Here is an 18,641-nt window from a genome sequence, read left to right on the forward strand (position 1 = left end):
ACACCTAACCCTAACCCTAATACCTAACCCTAACCCTAACAACTAACCCTAACCCCTAACACTGACCCTAACACCTACCCCTAACACCTACCCCTAACCTTAACCCTAACACCTAACACTAACCCTAACAACTAACCTAACCCCTAACCCTAAGCCTAACACCTAACTCTAGCACCCTACCCTAATCCTAAACCTAACCCAAACACTAACCCCTAACACTAACCCTAAATCTAACCCCTAACCCTAACACTAACCCTAAACTAACACCGAACCATATCCGTAACCCCTAACCCCTAACCTTAACCCTAACACTAACCCCTAAATGTACCCCTAAACCCTAACACTTAACACTAACCCTAACAACTAACCCTAACCCCAAACCCAAACCCTAACTCCTAACCCTAACCCTAACCCTAACAAACCTAACCCTAACCCAAACACTAACCCCCTAACCCTAACCACCTTGACCCTAATCCTAACCCTAACCCCTAACCCTAACACTATCCCTAACCCGGGACCCTAACCCCGAACCCTAACTCAAACCAGGTAAGCCTAACCCTAACCCCTAAACTAAACCCTAACCCTAACTCCTAATCCTAACCCCTAACCCTAACCCCTAAACATAACCCCTAACCCTAACCCCTAACCCTAACGCTAATCCCTATCCCTAACCCTAACCCCTAACCCCATCCCTAACCATAACACTAACACTAACCCTAATGCAAATAAAAAAACCAAACCCTAACCCTAACAACCTTAACCCTAACTCCTAACCCTAAACCTAACCCTAAACCCTAACCCTAAAACCTAACCCAAACCCTAAAACCCTAACCCTAACCCCTAAGCCTAACCCTCACCCCTAACCCTAACCCTCTAACCCTAACCATAACCCCTAACCCTAACCCTATCACTAACGCTAACCCAAACCCTAAACCTAACCCTAACACCTAACCCCTAACCCTAAACCAAACCCGAACCCTAAACCCTAACCCTAATGCTAACCCCTAACCCTAAAACCTAACCCTAATCCCTAACCCTGACCCTAACCGTAACAACCCAAACCTAACCCTATCCCTAACCCTAACAACCCTAAGCCCAAAAAATCTAACCCTAACCCTAACAACCTAACCCTTATCCTACAACTTAACCCTAACCCTAATCACAATACCCCTAACCCTAACAACCCTACCCATAACCCTAACCGTAACCCCTAGCCCTAACCCTTAACCCCTTCCTTACCCTAACCCTAAAACCTAACCCTAACCCTCTAACCCTAACCCCTAACTCTAACCCTATCACTAACGCTAACCTCTAACCCTAACCCCTAACCCTAATCCCTAACCCCTAACCTTAACCCTAACCCTAACCCCTAACCTTAACCCTAACCCTAACCCCTAACCCTAACTCCTAACCTTAACTCTCGAACCTAACCGTAACGCTACCCAACTAACGGCTTACCCTCACTGTATAGCCCTAACCCTAGCCTTAACCCCAACCCTAACTCTAATCTAACCCCTAACCCTAAACCCTAACTCTAAACCCTAATCATAACCCCTAACCTCTATCCCAACCCTTGCCTTAACCCTAATCCCTACAATCCAACACTGAACACTAACCCATGTTTTAATCGTAACCCCTTAACCCTATAACCCTAACCCTAAACACTAGCCTAACGCCTCGTTACCCTCTATCCCTAAACCGAACCGCTAACCTTTAGTATTATGTCTAATTTTTTTCCTTAACAATAACCCCTAACCGCTAACCCTAATCCTACCTCTAAACCTAACCTCTAACCCTTAACCCTCACTCTAACTCTAATCCCTACCCCCATTCCTTTCCTCCTATCTTAAACGTACCCCTAATATCTAATCCCTTCTCTAACCCCTAGTTCCTAAACCCTAACCCTAATTTTATTGCGTAACCCTAGCCCCTAACCGCAGCTCCTAACCCTAGTTTATCATCCTAACTCTAACCCTATCCTTAACCTTTATTCCTAACCCCTACCCTAACACCTAACGTCTAATCCCACCCTGAGCCTCACCTTGCCCGACCCCCCGACCATGTCCGAACCTGCCCTCCGGGACACCGCGCACCTCTCGTTCTCTCCCGCACCCCGTGGCCCCCGCGTCCACCGCCCCTCCCCTTTGCTCCGGACTCCCCCACCCTCGCGACCTCCCGCCCTCCGCGAACTCCCGCCCTCCGCTGACGCCCCGCTCTCCGCGGACTCCCCGCAGACCCACCCGCCCTCTGGCCGACACCGCCGACCCAACCCGGGTGGAGAGCAGGGTCACCTGCGGGGTTGCCCCCGGCACCGCGCTAGCCACCCGCGCCCCGAGGGGTCCTTCAGGCTTTGGTCGGGCAGCCTTCCTCCGGGTCCTTGCGCCGTTGCGTAGCAGCTGCGAGGACGCTGACCGAGCCGGAAGCGGCGGCCTGGCCGAGTGAGCCGCGGCTGCCTGCGGGGTCCGAGGTGGACGGGGACGGAACGGGGCGGGGGGGGCGGGGACCTGGACGGGGATGGGCGGGGACCGGGGGCCGGGCGGGGGAATGGCCACCCGGGCCAACCTGCGGCGTCCGGGTCTTCCCTTGTTTCCCCAGGCGGCCGACCCAGCGTTGGGATCCGCCGGCCCTGGGCCCGGGGCGGGAGAAGGACGGGCCGTGGAGTCCACGCTGCCGTGTGAGGGCGACGGCGGCCCAGCCTGACCGGCAAGGTTGGTTCCCTGATGTGCGGAGTGCCCCGGGAATGCTGGTTGAACGGCAGAGAGCTTGCGCAGCGGATGGCGCGGACGGCGGCCACCGTGGCAGGTCCCCGAGCTTGCAGTGATGGCTCTGGGCCCGGCCTTGGGACAGATTAGCCCGCTCCGGGGAGGAGGCGGAAGGGGCAGCCCCTCACCGTGCTCCGCAAGCATCTGCCCCTCCCCGGGGCACCTCCTGAGGCCGAGGGTAGTGGAGGCACAGCAGTGCTGCAGCCAACGAGCAGTGGCTTGTGCTGGCAGTTTCCACGCCCGGCGGGCAACGGCCCATCACCGCTCTTTCCGCAGTAGCCTCTGCGCGCCTCGTGTCTCCTTTCCTCCGAACCCAGCACAAGGTCTGCTCATGGCGAAAGCTCAGCAGCAGCCTGAAGGCGGCATTTCTCTGTGCCTGATTAGCTCAGAGTCTGGACTATTGCACATTCTTACTATAGTTTGAAAAGTTATACTTGGCAGTGAAGAGAGATCAGACCTAGAGATCTCAGCAGGTGTGGGCACCAGATGGCTGGTGGTGTCTTGTACAGACGAAGAATGTAAAGACTGATGTTTAGGGTGGGCAGGAATTAAGTATTTTTTCATGTTATTTGTCTCTTGTAGCAGAATCAATTAGTCCAAATCTGGTAGGAATTGCCTAACTGAGCCCGCTGCCAAGGGAAGCAGTGTCAGTAAAGGTACAGATTTGGCATCATCGCTATTTAGGAGATACTGGAAACTAGTAGAGATTAAAATAACCCTAGAGAATACCCACATGGAGAGAGAAAGAGGCAGCCAGTGATGGCAGCAGGGAGGAAAGTCAAGGGGAGGTGGAGGTGTGAGGTAGGTGATCAGGAATGTATATAAGATGTCTTTGGCTGTGGAGTCTGTTCAGTGAGGGAAGCTCAGGTCTACAGAGTGCTGTCTCTGTCTCACATTGATTGTGTGACATGGGGACTACTTCTTGTCTTAGAACTTCTTGTCCTGTTCTACCGGTGAGAAAGCTTGCCCATGTGCAGCTTGTAAAGTACTGTCTTTCCACGTGGGAATGGGAGGTGTGGCCCTGAACATAGCTGCTTTAAGGAGATGACACAGGGTAAACCACCCGAAGAGGATTTGAGTGGGGACAAGATTACAGCCCCACAGTCCAGCAAGTGGCTACCAGGCTGGTGGTGAATAGAGAAGGATGTAAGTGTGTCCTCAGGCCTTTCTTTCATCGGCTCCTTCTTTCTCCTGTCCAGAAAGAGGAAAAAATAGATTTGGTTGAGGAGATTTCTCAACTCTTTAACAACAGCCTCTTCTTGATTTTCCCAGACGGGGACAATACCCGACACGCACACAACTACCCCAGGCTCAGCAGGCAGGAGCCAATGGCCAGCGACAGAGCCAAACCCTGTGAGCTCGACCAAGAGAAATACGATGCTGATGACAACGTGAAGATCATCTGCCTAGGGGACAGCGCTGTGGGCAAGTCCAAGTATGTTGGGAGCTGAGGGAAGAAAGACTAGGCCCAGAGCAGGTTGGGGTGGCACAGAGGAGCATGGCTTCTATAGGGGGTGATAAGGGAGCCTTCTTGGCTGGACCTCAGGTATATGGGGGGGAGGGGGAACCAAAGGGATCACAGCAGCAGCCATGTGTGTTGGGGGAGGGGGCAGCCAGTCACAAGGACTGAGTACATAGAGCTTTTCCCTGAGTCCTGGAAGCAGATATTGGCCCAGTTACCCTGGAGACTACTGAAGCAGTCCAGGATGAGGTGGTGAGAGCTGGGGGGTCTTGCATGTTCCATGTGGGCCGAGAGTCTGTGAGTGGGAATGGAGACTGGTGACTGATTGATTAGAGGTGGTGCAGATGCCCTCTCGGAGGAGCTCTCCAAGATGAAGCAGAGTGGAAGGAAATGAGGACTGACTGGTCAGCTGGGGCATAGTCTGACTCTTAACCGACTCCAGTGCCCATGTGCCCAGTCAGGGACTCCCCAGCTGAGGAGCTGAAGGCGGGCTCTGAGTGCTGGCAGATCCCACATGTCCCCTCTGACTTCTCAGCAGGAGGGTAGACCAGACATCCGCTCAAGTCCTGTGTCCTAGGCTGCTCCAGATCCACCTTGTCTTCCAGCTTCTTTGTTCAATAATTACCCTTGGATTCCAGGGGCTTTGCTGGATTCTAAGCCATCCTCGGGAATTCACATTCTCTCCACCCCACTCCATACGCAAATGCTGCAGGTCTAGTTCAGCGTGTTAAAATTGCTTTGACCATCCTCTGCAACATGTCTGTACAATGAAATGAGGGTGAGTGTTGTCGTTTGAGGAGATTGCACAGTAAATAACACTGCCTGTTTCCCAGCAAACAGGGAGCAGGAACGGCAGGCAGGTGGAGAGCAAGCTGGCAGCTTCCTTAGCAGAGGGGAGCTTTGGAGAGCCTGGCTTGTGGTGAGGCTCACGGTGGCCTGCCTGCTCAGCAGCACTGCCCAACCCCAAGTTCTGGTGCTAGTTTCTTACCAGCCTCACTTAGGACAACAACGAAAAATGGCCTTTCCTGACCTGCTCCTTAAGAGAGGTTAGCTCCAGATATGGTTTGCACCCTGACTCAGCCACTTAAGCTCCTGGCCCCCTGTTGTGTGGGTGGGGTGGAAGGGTAGCAAGGGTTACTTCACAGTGTTTTCTAAGTGATGCCAAGGTGTGTCTTCATTGGGTCCTAGTTTTATCTTCCTGTCAGCCACTAGTTTGACCTGATAAAGAAAATTAATAAATACAAATCTTTGTTCAAAAACAGAATGGTTAACTTTAGATGCATTGCCTTTTTTGGGTGATGGCTTTTAGGATGTCATTTTCCCCTTAATCACTGTCCTCTGTTGTGCAAAAGAGGGCAAAGATGCACACCGTGCTAGGGCCATGTATGGCATAAGCACAAACTGGAGTTGAGTAGGAGAGATTAATAAGCGGGGGATACACAGCCTGCCTGGTCCCATGCCTCCTTATCCCCAAGGGCCAGGAGAAGATGTGCTGGATGCCTGGTGAAAGGGGCTCCCAGAGGGGGCTCTGGCACCTGTGACACTTCACATGCTTCTGAGACAAGAGGGTAGAGAGACCATCACTCTTTCACTGCCCACTCTGATGAGATGAGTCTCTTGGACTCTGCTTTCCTCCTCCACTTCATAAGCACATGACCTCCCAAGGCAGGGTCTAAGCATAGCTCTGTTTCAGGGCCTCTGAATCTCTGGCAGCAGTACTTTCATTGGGTGATGTTCCTACTTCCATCTGTTATTTCTTATTTTGTTTTAAGATTTTATTTATTTATTATTTATTCATGAGAGACAGAGAGGCAGAGACATAGGCAGAGAGAGAAGCAGGCTCCATGCAGGGAGTCCGATGTGGGACTTGATCCCGGGACTCCAGGATCACGCCCTGGGCCGAAGGCAGATGCTCAACCGCTGAGCCACCCAGGCGTCCCCCATCTGTTATTTCTTTATAATATGGATGCTGTTTCTTGTTCATTGTAAATAGAATCTATCACCCTTGTACGAGGGAAGCTACAGTTTAAACCAGAGAAGTATAAAATCATGGCTAGAATGTATTCAATTTATAGAGGGATAAGGAGTGGCCCTTAACAGTTGTAGTCTAAAGAGAATGTTTAGAGAAGCCCTGTTTGTGACAGTGACAGTTGAGCAAAAATTTGAAGAAGGCAAGGGAAGAAGCCATGCATGAGGAGGAGCATTTCAGCTAGAGGAACTGGCTAGTGGCTAGAACAGAGAGGGAGCAGCAGGAAGACAATGTGAGAGGAGAGAGCAAAAGGGAGGGTCGGGCTGGGGATCTGAGGAGGCTTTGAACTGAAAAAATGGGAAAACATGAGATGGTTCGAGCAGAGGAGTGACTAAGTCTGAATAATTTTTTAACTGGATGACTGACCAAGTTCAGAATAGGTGTTTCTCTCAATCATCAATAGATCAAGCAGGGAAAGAAAGTAGTAAGCAAACATTATGACAGCACATTTATCAAGGTTGACTATTCAGAGAGAGATAGATTATATTTAAGACTTTCTATAATGATGACTAATTTTGTAGAGTACCTTTCCACTTACTGGCACTTGTTGGTGCTTATTGGCTATTGGAACTCCTCTTTTGTGAGATGGGTCTTTAAATCGGTTGCCTATTTTTACTGAATTATCTTTTTATGATTGACTTGTAGGAATATCTTCAGACGTTCTGAACCTTCTTCCAGTCTGTGGCTTTTCACTCCATTACTGGTGTATTTTGATGAACGGAAACATTTAATTTTAATAAATTAAATTGTTAAAAAATTAAAAATGTTGAGCTTTATTGAGATGTAATTGATATTTGAGATTGTTAAGGTGTATGCCATGATTTAACATACCTACATACATGCAAAATGATTGCCACAGTAAGATTTGTTAACACATCCATCACTTCACGTTGTTATCTTTTTTGTGTGTGGGTGTGTGACAAACACTGAAGATTTAATCTCTTAGCAGCTTTCAAGGACATGATGCAGTGTTGTTAACTGTAGTCAGTGTGCTGTGCATTAGGTCCTCAGAACTTATCCATCTTATAAGTTTGTAGCCTTTGACCAACACCTCCCATGTCTCTGTGCCATGGAATATTATTCAGCCTTTTAAAAAGAAGGAAATCTTGCCATTTGTGACAAGATGGATCTTGAGGGTATTATTTTAAGTGAAATGAGTCAGAAAAAGAGAAATACTGTATGATCTTACATATACATGGAATCTTTTAAAAAAAGAAGAAGAAGAAGAGAAAGGAGGAGGAGGAAGAAAGATGTAAGCTCATAGATACAACAGGTGGGTGGCTGCCAGAGGTGCCGGCAGGGTTGGGAGTAAAGGGGGTCAAAAGGAACAAACTTCCAGTTTAAATAAGTAAGTTGTAGGAATGTAATGTGTGACCTGGTGACTATAGTTAATAGCAATATTAACTGTCCTGTATATCTGAAAGTTGCTAAGAGAGTAATCTGGAAGTTCTCATCACAAGAAAAAAAAAAAATTCTATAGCTATGTTTGGTGATGGCTGTTAACTACGCTTATTTTGGTGATCATTTTTGGTGAATGATGTAAGATAGAGATCCAGTTTCATTCTTTTGTACATGGATTTCTATTTTTCTTAACACCATTTATTGAAGAGATCATCCTTTCTCCATTGTGTATTCTCGGTTTATTTCTGGTCAAATATTTGACCATATTTGCTTGGGTTTATTTGTGGGCTCACTGTTCTGTTCCATTGGTCTAAGTATCTGATCTTATGGGATTATCATGAAGATTTGATCTTATATTCTAAAAGTTTTATAGTTTCAGCTCTTAAGTTTAGGTCTTTGATTCATTTTGAGTTAACTTTTGTATATGGTGTGAGGGAAGGGATCCACCTTCATTCTTTGGCGTGGGAATGTCCACTTTTCATAACATCATTTAAGAGACTCTTCCTTTCCCATTGAATGGTCTTTGGCACCCTTGTCAGAAATCATTTGACCATATGTGAGGGTTTCATTCTGAGCTCTCTATTCAATTCGTCTGTATGTCCATATTTATGCCAGTACCACACTGTTGAGTATTGTAGCTTTATATGAAGTCTTGACCTCAGGGAAATGTGATTTCCTCAATTTTGTTACTCTCTCACAAGATTGTTCTGGCTACTTAGGATCCCTTGAAATTCCATATGAATTGAGATGCCTGGGTGGCTTAGCGGTTGGGCCCCTGCCTTCCACCCAGGGCGTGATCCTGGAGTCCCTGGATTGAATCTCACATTGGGCTCCCTGCATGGAGCCCGCTTCTCTGTCTGCCTGTGTCTCTGCCTCTCATAAATAAATAAACTCTTTTTTAAAAATCCCATATGAATTTTGAGATGTGTTATTTCTGCAAAAATGTCTTTGGGACTTGAATAAGGATTAGGTTGAGTCTGTGGACAGCTGTCTGGCTTGTGGAGGCTTTTCCCCCTGGATGATCATGGTGCTGCCTAAGGCTGGGTTTCCTCCCTGGCCTCCAGGAGCCCAATCCATAAAGGGGCTGGGGACTTTGCTTTGGGCAAGGTTATCTATCTAACAACAGTAAGCCTTCTAATCCATAAGGACTGATGTTTTTCCATTTATTTAGGTCTTGTTTGATTTCTTTCCACAGGGTTTTATAGTTCTAGTGTACAAGTATTATGTCTCATTGGTTAAATTTCCTTTCTATATTGCTCATTGCCAGTGTATAGAAATACAACTTATTTTTGTGTGTGGATTTTATATCTTCCAACTTTGCTGAATTTATTAGCTCTATTACTTTCTTTGTGGACTCTAGAGTTTTCTATAAAATTATCTATGAAGAAAAATAATTTTACTTCCATCTTTCGGATGCCTTTTATTTAATTTTCTTGCATATGTGCTGGTGTTAGGAGTCAGGAAGAGGGTTGGAGGGCAGTTCCCAAAGGGAAATTCTGGCTGTGGAGTGACATAGGGGGTGGGTGCAGTTGGCCCTAGGTCGTTAGCCTGGACAGGTTGATGCTGTGGGGCAAGGAGGAGGGAGGTTGGAAGATGTACCTGACCACCTTATGCACTGTCCTTACAGACTTATGGAAAGGTTTCTCATGGATGGATTGTATCCTTCACGGGTTGTTCCTCGTTCCTGTGCCCTTTCTCCGTCATGCCAGCTCAGCCTCACTGTTTACCCCTTTGCTCCAGTGGTCCAGGGAAGAGGGATAGGTGAGTGAATGCACAGGTTTCATGCATACTTGCTCCTTACCAGCTGGCAGCACGCATAACTGATGCTGTGTATTCGGAGCTTACTCATATTTGCATTTGCTTTATATCAGGAAGACAGTAGGTCGGCTACCAGCACTTGATCACATGCCTGGATTCAAACTCCTTCTTGGTAGCTCTGGCCTTGGGCAAGTCATTTAACCTCTCTGACCTCAAAACTTGGGCTAATATCTTAAAATTCTCTGGTATGAATTAACTTTGTAAATCAGGAGCTGCTCCCTCCCTCCCATGGATTGTCCACATTGTCTAGGTTTGGAGTGAGACACTCCCTGGCAACCAGGATGGATTTAAAAGGCTTCCCAGGTGAATCTACTGGGAACCATGGCAGAAGAGAGCCCTGGAGGGGCCCCACTCCCTGCCCTGGGCCCTGGCCCCCAGCCCCCCAAGGTGGAATCTGAGTGTATCTTGCTTCACCTCATACCAAGTGTTCTTTTGCCCTCGCCTGTCTGTATCCTCCCAGCTTGCTGATGAAACCACCCTGTGCTCTGCAGCTTCAGGAAGTCTCGTTCCCCAGGCTCTTTGTCAGGGTTTCACACAGGCAGTTCATAAACAGCCTGTCAGCTGTCTGGCTTGTGGAGGCTTTTCCCCCCAGATGATCATGGTGCTGCCTAAGGCTGGGTTTCCTCTCTGGCCTCCAGGAGCCCAATCCATAAAGGGGCTGGGGCACCCATGGTTGCATTTTCCAACAGCATGCTGTTTATGACGGCTTCTCTGTAAAGTTCCATTCCATGTTGTCCCTGTTACTTAGAGGGCCAGGACACACCCCCAGCTTTTCCTGCCCCTTGCCTTTCCACAGAGTTTGTGCCAGTGATACTTAAAGCTGATCCTCTGCCTGCGACATTCATTCAATTTATAAAGAACTCCAGAAAGAAAAGAAGAGGGCCAGTTTCATCACACCAGTGCCCTCCCCCACCAAGTACCTTCCATGCCTTCCTTTTTGTTCATCTCTATTCCTTAACGTGAATGCAGTCGGCCACAGCAGCTGTCCACATACGCCCTGACCCTGTACAAGCACACAGCCACGGTGGACGGCAAGACCATCCTTGTAGGTGAGCAGCACATGGCTGGGCCATGGACTTTCAAGGGGGAGGGGTGGGGAGGGTAGAGAAGTCTGTGGGAGAGAGTCAGGGAGGAAATGAAACCCCCAGTGGAGAGGAGGGTTGATAGAGAGGACCCTGAGAGCCCAGAGGCCAGGGAGGAGCGAGGAGGCACACAGGCCTCAGTTCCAGCTCTCTGACCTGGTATTCTAATATAGCCAGTGTAAAGAAATAACAACTGTAGTCTGAGTATTATCTTCCACAAAAGGTTTTGACTTTGTATGACAGTACCACCTCCTGCTTGGCTAGGCCACGCATCCTACCTGGCTGTGCCTATTTATCATCTGTGGTCCACACATGTGGGAAGTCAGCCTAGTTTCGACCTTGGAGGGCCTTGCATCTTGTGGGCAGGGGCGGGGAAACCTACCTTCTCCCTTTGGGACTTCCTGTCCGCACTCTCCCTCCTCCTGGCCTGGCCATATGTTTCCCTCTTACCCACCCCCAGGCACACAGGCATACACAGACCTCCCATGACCCAGGTGCATTGTGTCCTGAAGACACATATATGTGAGCTGTATGGTCTTGTTCCTCCGTGTCTTCCCCCACATGTTGTGTTTCTGCACAGAGGTCAGCATAGAGAAAATCAGGGTGTCTGGGTCTCTCTGCCCTCCAGCCCCATCAGACAGAGTTGTGTTTATGTTGCAGACTTTTGGGACACAGCAGGCCAAGAGCGGTTCCAGAGCATGCACGCCTCCTACTACTACAAGGCCCATGCCTGCATCATGGTATGAAACCAGCTGGGCAATGATCAAAGGCTCTGGGCAAGCTTGATGGGTCACCCAGCAGTGCTGAGCCCTCACCGAGGCTGGGTACTGGGAGAGAGGGCATCAGGGCAGCCTGGGGTGGTTTCTCAGTGAGAACATGCCCAAGTGAGCTTCTCTTCAAGTGGAGCTGGATGAGGAACCCCCATCCAGGGGGTGAAGCACATCCAGGGCCTCAGCATCAGGCATGGCATCTAAGAGGTAAATATAGTCCTTCCCTGATGGAGCCACCTACCCAGATAGGCTCCCAAGGCCCCCTCGACTGTCACCTGATGCTGCTCCCAAACCAGCCCTTCTCCTCTGTGCTGTCTAGAACACAGTCTTTAGGGGTTCCCCATAGCTACAGGGTCAGAAGTGTCATAACAATACCCGAGGGAGAAGCAGAGAAGCACAGGAGAGCTGTGCAAGCCTATGTCCTGAGGGCCTCCTGCCCAGAGCCCTGGCTCCATTCACAGACTCCACTAATCCTTAACATAAAATCTCTTGAAATTTTCCAAATTGTAATATTGGTACCTATAAGAGGACAGAACGAGAAGCTGACTGGGTAGGGCACATGGCAGCAGTGCAGGGCAGTGCCTCATCTGGAGGCTCACTTAGGCAATGTCTCTGACCCTGGAGAACCAGGGAGAGCTGGCCATGTCTGTCTCAGTTCTGCACTGGCATTTGGAGCAATGAGCTTACCTCCATTCTCCCTCCAAGGCAGGAGGGAGTAACTTCTCCATTGGCTCCATTGGGACACTCTTCTGAGGGTCCAAATGACACCTGGGGGTGTCTGTCCTGCCAGCATTCCTACATGCCTGTATGTGCAGCTGTCTGCTGCATGGGACCTGGCAGGTAGAAAGTGCTCACCTTGTGGTGACCTTGGGGGATCTGATAGTCCCAGAGGGAGTTGGGACTGTCGTCGCACTGTCCACTTTGAAACCCTACTGGGGATGCTCCTCATCCCAGCCAGCACTTCCTCAGCTCCCAAAACAAACAGAAGTAGCTCAGGAAATCAGACCTGCATGAAAGACCAGGTGACTGATGATGATCATAGGAGGCAGCCTGATGTGAAGCAGATTCCAGAAGATTCATTACAAGTGTGCTTTATAGGGAATTCAAGACAACATGGTCATTTATTGAAATGGGGCCTGGGTGTACTGTGGAGGAGCCTCCTAGGTGGACCTCTTGCTGCCTCAGCCGTGACAGCTGCTAACCCAAACCCAGGGCAAGCCCCTGGTGCTGGGTGAGGTCCATTTGCTCCCATGAAGGACTGGGTGATTCAGAAGGAAGAGCAGCCACTCTAACAGGTTACAGGGCTGTCCACCATGATCCACTGTTGTGCTGGGAAGTTTGGGCCTGTGATGTGAGCCCATCCCAGAGGATGGCTTAGAAGCAGGAGGCTGGCTTTTAAGGAGCTCCCACCAGGGGTTTGAAGGACCCCATCCTTGCAGCAGTAATTCCAGGCATCTCAGGACTTCTGGCCTCCCCTGCCCTTAGAGCGAGTCTGTAGTGCTCATGCTTATGGCTAATATTTCAAAGCAGATAAAAACTATAAATCATAAAATGTTAATCAAGTTACAAGCTACAAGATAATAAAAGATAGTCTTTCCAACTCCGGCCACTGTAGTAGGAGGAGCTGCTACCATGTCCACCCTCCTGCAGTGGATGGTCGTGCAGAACTGCTCCAGCTTCCTGATCAAGAGGATGAAGCAGACGTCCAGCACTGAGCCTTAGTATCCTAAGGCTCGCAGCTGCTTCCCTTCAAGGGTCCAGTTCGCCTCAAGACAGCGGCGTGGAGCTGGCACCCGAAGACAAGGTGTAATGGTGCTTGGGAGGCGGAGATCCAGCCGGTGACAACTCGCTACCGCCTGCGTGCAGACCACTTTCTGTAGCACCGGGCAGATGTGCAAGAACAAGCATTGCCTAGATGTGTGCACCTTGGCCACTCGCAGGGCCAGCGCCATCCTGCGTAGCTAGGATCCCCTGCTGGGGAAGAGGAAGCCACCCGCCCAACTCCAAAGCAATAAAGATGTCAACCACCTCAAAATAAGAATAATAGACTAAAATTACTTTTAAAAGGTTTAGGGATCCCTGGGTGGCGCAGCGGTTTGGCGCCTGCCTTTGGCCCAGGGCGCGATCCTGGAGACCCGGGCTCCCGGTGCATGGAGCCTGCTTATCCCTCTGCCTGTGTCTCTGCCTCTCTCTATCTCTCTGTGACTATCATAAATAAATAAAAATTAAAAAAATATTTTAAAAAAATTACTTTTAAAAGGTTTAAAATACAAAATGAACAACAGATTAAACAAAAGTTTAAAATTAAAAGCACATTGATGGTGGATGCCTGGGTGGCTCAGTCAGTTGATTGCAGCTCAGGTCATGCTCTCAGTTGGTCAGATGGATCCCCACATCAGGCTGTTCTCAGTGTGGAGTCTGCAGGAGTTTCTCCCTCTCCCCGTCCCCTTGCTTGCAGTGTCTCTCAGATGAATAAGTAAAATCTTTAAAAAATAAAAAAAAAAGGTACACCAATAGTAACTACATAGAAACTTTAGAGGCACTTGAAATTATAACAGCAATTTTTTAAAGATTGATTGGTTGATTGATTTTAGAGCATGTGCATGCGAGATAGGGGAAGGGCAGAGGGAGAGGAGGGAGACTCTCAGGCAGACTCTACACTGTGCATGGGGCCCGGTGCAAGGCTTGTCCTCACAACCTACAGATCGTGACCTGAGCCAAAACCAAGAGTTGGTTGCTCAACCAACTGACTAAGCCACCTCAGGGACCCACAAAGGAATTTTAAGACACAGTTTAAGCAATAATAGGCTAAGAAAAAAATTACAATTTGTAACAGACTATATTGATTAGTACTATGATACATCTTGATTAAAATAGGTACACAGGGGCACGTGGGTAGCTCAGTCTGTGAAGTGTCTGCCTTCAGCTCAGGTCATGATCCCAGGGCCCGGGATCGAGTCTCACATCAGATTCCCTGCTCTGTGAGGAGTCTGCTCCTCCCTCTGTCCCCTCCCCCCAATCATGCTCTCTCTTGCTCGCCATCAAATAAATAAATTCCTTTAAAAAAAAAAAATAGGTACACAGGATTAGGTGGCAAGATAATAAAACAAGTAAACATTAAAAACCACTTTTGGGTCTGGAGGTTCTGGGGGCTTCCCTGAGAAGGGCAGCCCCCCAAAGCTGCCCAGCTGCTTGTGTGTGTGTCAGGTGTGGATGGTATGCAGACCCTGACACACCTAAGCTGTTTTCCTTCCTCTGTTCGTTGCAGGTGTTTGATGTGCAGAGGAAGGTAACCTACAAGAACCTGAGCACCTGGTATACGGAGCTTCGGGAGTTCAGGCCAGAGATCCCATGCATCCTGGTGGCCAATAAAATTGATGGTGGGGTCATCCCTGCATCTAGGTGTCCACAATCCATGGGGGACCCACCACCACGTTTATTCCTCTATTCCTGGGACAGTAAACCTTCAATGATCTGTCCTTCCCCCCAAATTACAGCCCTTATTTGCTTGCCATCAGTCTCTTTCCAGTAAAGATGCCAACTGAGCCAATCTTCCCTCTTCCCAAGACACAGTTCCCTGTTCCATGAACTCTTCCTAGGACATGTCCCCTGATTGTCCCTGTCTGTCCAACTTTCTGGAATTGTCTCTAGTGACCCACTCTGCAAAACCCTCTCCCTTTCCCTTGATGACAGGCCAGTGTCCTCCCTTCTCTCTACAGCAGATATAAAGATGACCCAAAAGAGCTTCAGTTTTGCCAGGAAGTTCTCCCTCCCCCTGTACTTTGTCTCAGCTGCTGATGGTACCAATGTTGTGAAGGTAATGGTGGACTGCAGAGCTTAGGGAAGGCCAAGTGGTCAAGGGATCAGGGAAGCTACTAAGAGGAGGGCTGGCTGCAGGGACAGTGGGGAGGACAGGCGTTGCTGCAGGGGCTGTGAGTGGGCAAGCCAGAGCCAGGGGTGATAGGAAAGGATCATTGTTCTGACAGTAGGGGAGGTGATGGGCCTGGGCTTGGTGAGAGAAAGTACATTGATTGGGAGAAGGTGAATTGAGGGGTGACCTTGCTGACTTTAGGGGTGGAGTGTTGTGTGAACACAGGACCAGAACAGGGCACAGGGACCCACAGCCGTGTCTTCTCCCCGCCACCTCACCCTATCCCCAGCTCTTCAATGACGCGATTCGATTAGCTGTGTCTTACAAACACAACTCCCGGGACTTCATGGACGAGGTTTTGCAGGAGCTTGAGGTAGGTCAGGCCGAAATGTTGGGTGGGCTAAAGAAGACAGCCTCTCTGCAGAGGGATGTGGAACGTAAGCCAGTAGAGCGGCTCCTGCTGGGCCTGGCAGGCGGCACATGCTCGTTGTGTCTGCGCCCCTGGAAGTGCCAGAGCCATACTGGGCAGATTCAGGGCCAGGCCTTACCCACAGCCTTGTCCACAGAACTTTGATTTGGAGCCGAAGGAGGAGGATGCACCAGACCAAGAGCAGCGTGGCAGCACGGAGAGCCCCTCCCCTTCCTGAGTCAGAGAAGGAAGCCTGTTTGCATGGACTTTGGGGAGGGGGGTATCCTTCAGAATACCCTCCACTCAGCCGCCCTCTAGCTATGAACGGAAGCATTGTTGCAGGCCATCCCCCTCACCGTCTCCCTCCCCCACTGCCCTGGCCGGTGATTCCTGTCCTTTCCACAGCTGTCCCTCCCCTGCGCCCAGGGATGGGGGCGGGGGGAGTCTGCAGCAGCAAGCACCCTCGACAGGTGTGAGAGATCCTGAGAGCAGCAAACCCTGAAGCAAAATTAGGGATCAGTAGCCTAAGCCTCCCCAGGCTGCACAGAGGCAGGGAAGAGCTTTGTGTGTCTCAAATAAAAGGAAATGGAGGTGTGTTTTCTCTCCCAGAACTGACCTCAGGGCTTATTCATTGCCTTTCCACCAAGGGAATGATTTCTAATCCCTGATGGCCCCTATTCCCACCCCTACAGATTTGTGGGGCATCCATTCTTTTTCCTCTTTAGTCTCCCAACCAACATTTTTTAGAAATGGTTTTGATCCCCCAGCCTTTTCAGGAGCTCTTCTGGGCACCCGTGTCTCACTGGCCTACTGAGGCCCAGATCATAGGACAGGTTTGCTGGTACAGCCCAGGGAAACAGGTGACAAGTCCTGCCACCCTTGCCAGTACCACGGAGCTCACCCATCTAGATTGTAAGAAGAGCTTCCCTTTAAAGCTCCGACATCAGCAGATGATACTTTCCTGCCTTTTTTTTTTAGGACTGTGATGGGTACTGCCTCATGGGGCAGGGGGAAGGGCTGCCCTACTGCCTTTCCCACTTCCCTCCAACACGTGTTCACTAGTGTGTATGATCATCTTGTGCATCATCATTTCTGTTGTTTTCATTTTTATAGTAAAGTTTGAATTAACATAAACATTGCATGTTTGTGCATGTTTATGGTTCTGGATCTCACTGAGCAAAAAGCCACAAAAGAACTTGTAACCATCAGTTAGATGAATGAGGGAGGCAAGGGCAACTGGGTCAGCTCTGCTGTAATAGAAACCATTGCAATGGAATTTTGCTTTTTTTTTTTTTTAAGATTTTATTTATTAGAAAGATAGCATAAGCAGGGGGAAAGGCAAAGGGAGAAATAGACTCTCCACTGAGCAGGGAGTCTGACATGGGGCTCAATCTCAGGACCCCAAGATCATGACCTGAGCTGAAGGCAGACGCTTAACACACTGAGCCACCTAGGTGCCCTGGAATTTAGCGTTTTAAAAAGAATGAGTAAAAAAAAAAAAAAGAGTAAAAATAAATAAATAAATAAAAATAAAAAGAATGAGTATTTGGAAAGAAAAAGAAACAAAAACAAACCTTATTTGCCTTTAAATTACTAATACTTAATAATTTCAATGAAAAAGATATAACTTGACCTGAGATTTTGAGGAATGTGTTACCCTGAGCTTTTAAAAACTATTGGGGGCGAGGGGGGGCAGGGGGGGCTGGCATCTGGGTGGCTCAGTTGGGGAAGTGTCTGCCTGCCTTCAGTTCAGGTCATGATCCCACGGTCCTGAGATGGGGTCCCTGCTCAGCAGGCAGCCTGCTTCTCCCTCTCCCTCTGCCCCTTCCCCCTGTTTGTGCTCTCTGACCTCTCTGTCAAATAAACAAAATCTTAAAAAAAAAAAAAAATCCAAAAAAAAAAAGCCCTTTGGTGTTGTAGATGACTAATAAGTATTTTTTAACACAATGGCTTTATTGAGATATTCAAATACCATAAAATTCATAAAATTATGTTACCATCTTGCATCAAGTTCCCTAGAGTGGAGAGGGGAGCAGGAGAGGACAGGAGGCCAGCTTCTGTGTCCTCTGCCCCAGGGAAGCTGTAGAGGACAAACTGCCCCACAGAGTTGTTCCCACTTGAAGGGGGGGGGGCTTTTTGTGGCAGTTAGCAAGTGTGGGAGGCGGAGGGCGAGGAGGGGATGGTGCCCAGCCTCCAAGGCAAAGTGGCTGCTGAGGTGGCAAGGCGATGCTCCGGGGGAAGGGCAGGTTTACCCATCAACTCCCAAAGCAGCCAGGAGTGCTCAGGCAGGGTGCCAGCGCCATCCACGGCCACCCACCCTCGCATGCTTAGAACCACCTGCTCCTTAAAGTTCATTCCATCCTGACTAAGACAGGGAACACCACCCCTGGATCTTTTTTTAAATATTTTATCGAGGTGAAACTTATATAACATAAAACTCACCCTCTTAAAGTAAACGACACAGCCCCGTTTAGTACAATCACAATGCTGTGCAACTATCACTGCCGTCTAGTTCTAGAATATTTCCATCACTCAAAAGTAAAACCCCTTGCTCATCAAACAGTGTTCCCCTGTACCCTCTCCCTTCTGCCCCTGGCAAATTCTAATCTGCATTCTGTCTATGGATTTACGTATCCTGGATATTTCACATAAATGGAATCATATACTGTGACCTTTTATGTCTGGCTTCTCTTACTTAGCATAATGTTTTCAAGATTTATTCCAGTAAGAAATACTTCATTTCCTTTTAGGACTGAATAATGTTCCATTGTATATATATCCCACAGTTTGTTTATCCCATTCGTTCATTGATAGATGTTTGGGCGGTTTCCACCTTTTAGCTACATGACTAGTGCTGCTGTAAACATGCTTATACGTGGACTTACAGGAGCACCAGAGTTCTGTTCTCTTGGATGCCTTGGTCCGCTCAGGCTGCTATCACAAATTACTACTGACTGGGTGCCTTACAACACATTTATTTCTCATGGTTCTGGAGCCCCGAAATTCTAAGATCAGGGTGCCAGCAAGATTGGTTTCA

At 48.9% G+C, this 18,641-nt stretch overlaps 1 protein-coding gene and 1 long non-coding RNA gene across 4 annotated transcripts; both read left to right on the top strand.

Annotated features, from left to right (window-relative positions):
- The first annotated feature begins 2,386 nt into the window (after positions 1–2,386).
- RABL2B (RAB, member of RAS oncogene family like 2B) lies at positions 2,387–16,994 on the top strand. 3 transcript variants are annotated; one of them, XM_041757062.1, is made up of 10 exons: positions 2,387–2,467; positions 2,596–2,708; positions 4,035–4,197; positions 9,282–9,311; positions 10,442–10,521; positions 11,215–11,294; positions 14,593–14,704; positions 15,047–15,141; positions 15,485–15,568; positions 15,762–16,994. In XM_041757062.1, exons 3-10 carry the CDS (start codon positions 4,091–4,093, stop codon positions 15,840–15,842), a joined length of 669 nt encoding a protein of 222 aa, XP_041612996.1. In that variant the 5' UTR covers positions 2,387–2,467; positions 2,596–2,708; positions 4,035–4,090; the 3' UTR covers positions 15,843–16,994. The 3 variants fall into 3 exon arrangements, with proteins under 3 accessions (XP_041612996.1, XP_041612994.1, XP_041612995.1); XM_041757060.1 differs by having other exon boundaries at positions 15,044–15,141; positions 15,762–16,993; XM_041757061.1 differs by having other exon boundaries at positions 2,403–2,460; positions 15,044–15,141; positions 15,762–16,993.
- LOC121491923 lies at positions 11,302–13,362 on the top strand. Its single transcript, XR_005988073.1, has 2 exons — positions 11,302–11,531; positions 12,940–13,362. It is a non-coding gene; the product is annotated as an uncharacterized LOC121491923 (long non-coding RNA).
- Positions 16,995–18,641: the final 1,647 nt, after the last annotated feature.

The sequence above is a fragment of the Vulpes lagopus genome, chromosome 5 (assembly GCF_018345385.1).
Source record: "Vulpes lagopus strain Blue_001 chromosome 5, ASM1834538v1, whole genome shotgun sequence".
Taxonomy (NCBI): domain Eukaryota; kingdom Metazoa; phylum Chordata; class Mammalia; order Carnivora; family Canidae; genus Vulpes; species Vulpes lagopus.

Coding starts and splice junctions, on each gene's coding strand:
- RABL2B (XM_041757060.1), top strand. CDS start 4,091: ATGGCCAGCGACAGAGCCAAACCCTGTGAGCTCGACCAAGAGAAATAC. Junction 11,295..14,592: donor AGGCCCATGCCTGCATCATG/GTATGAAACCAG, acceptor TGTTCGTTGCAG/GTGTTTGATGTGCAGAGGAA. Junction 15,142..15,484: donor ATGGTACCAATGTTGTGAAG/GTAATGGTGGAC, acceptor CCCTATCCCCAG/CTCTTCAATGACGCGATTCG.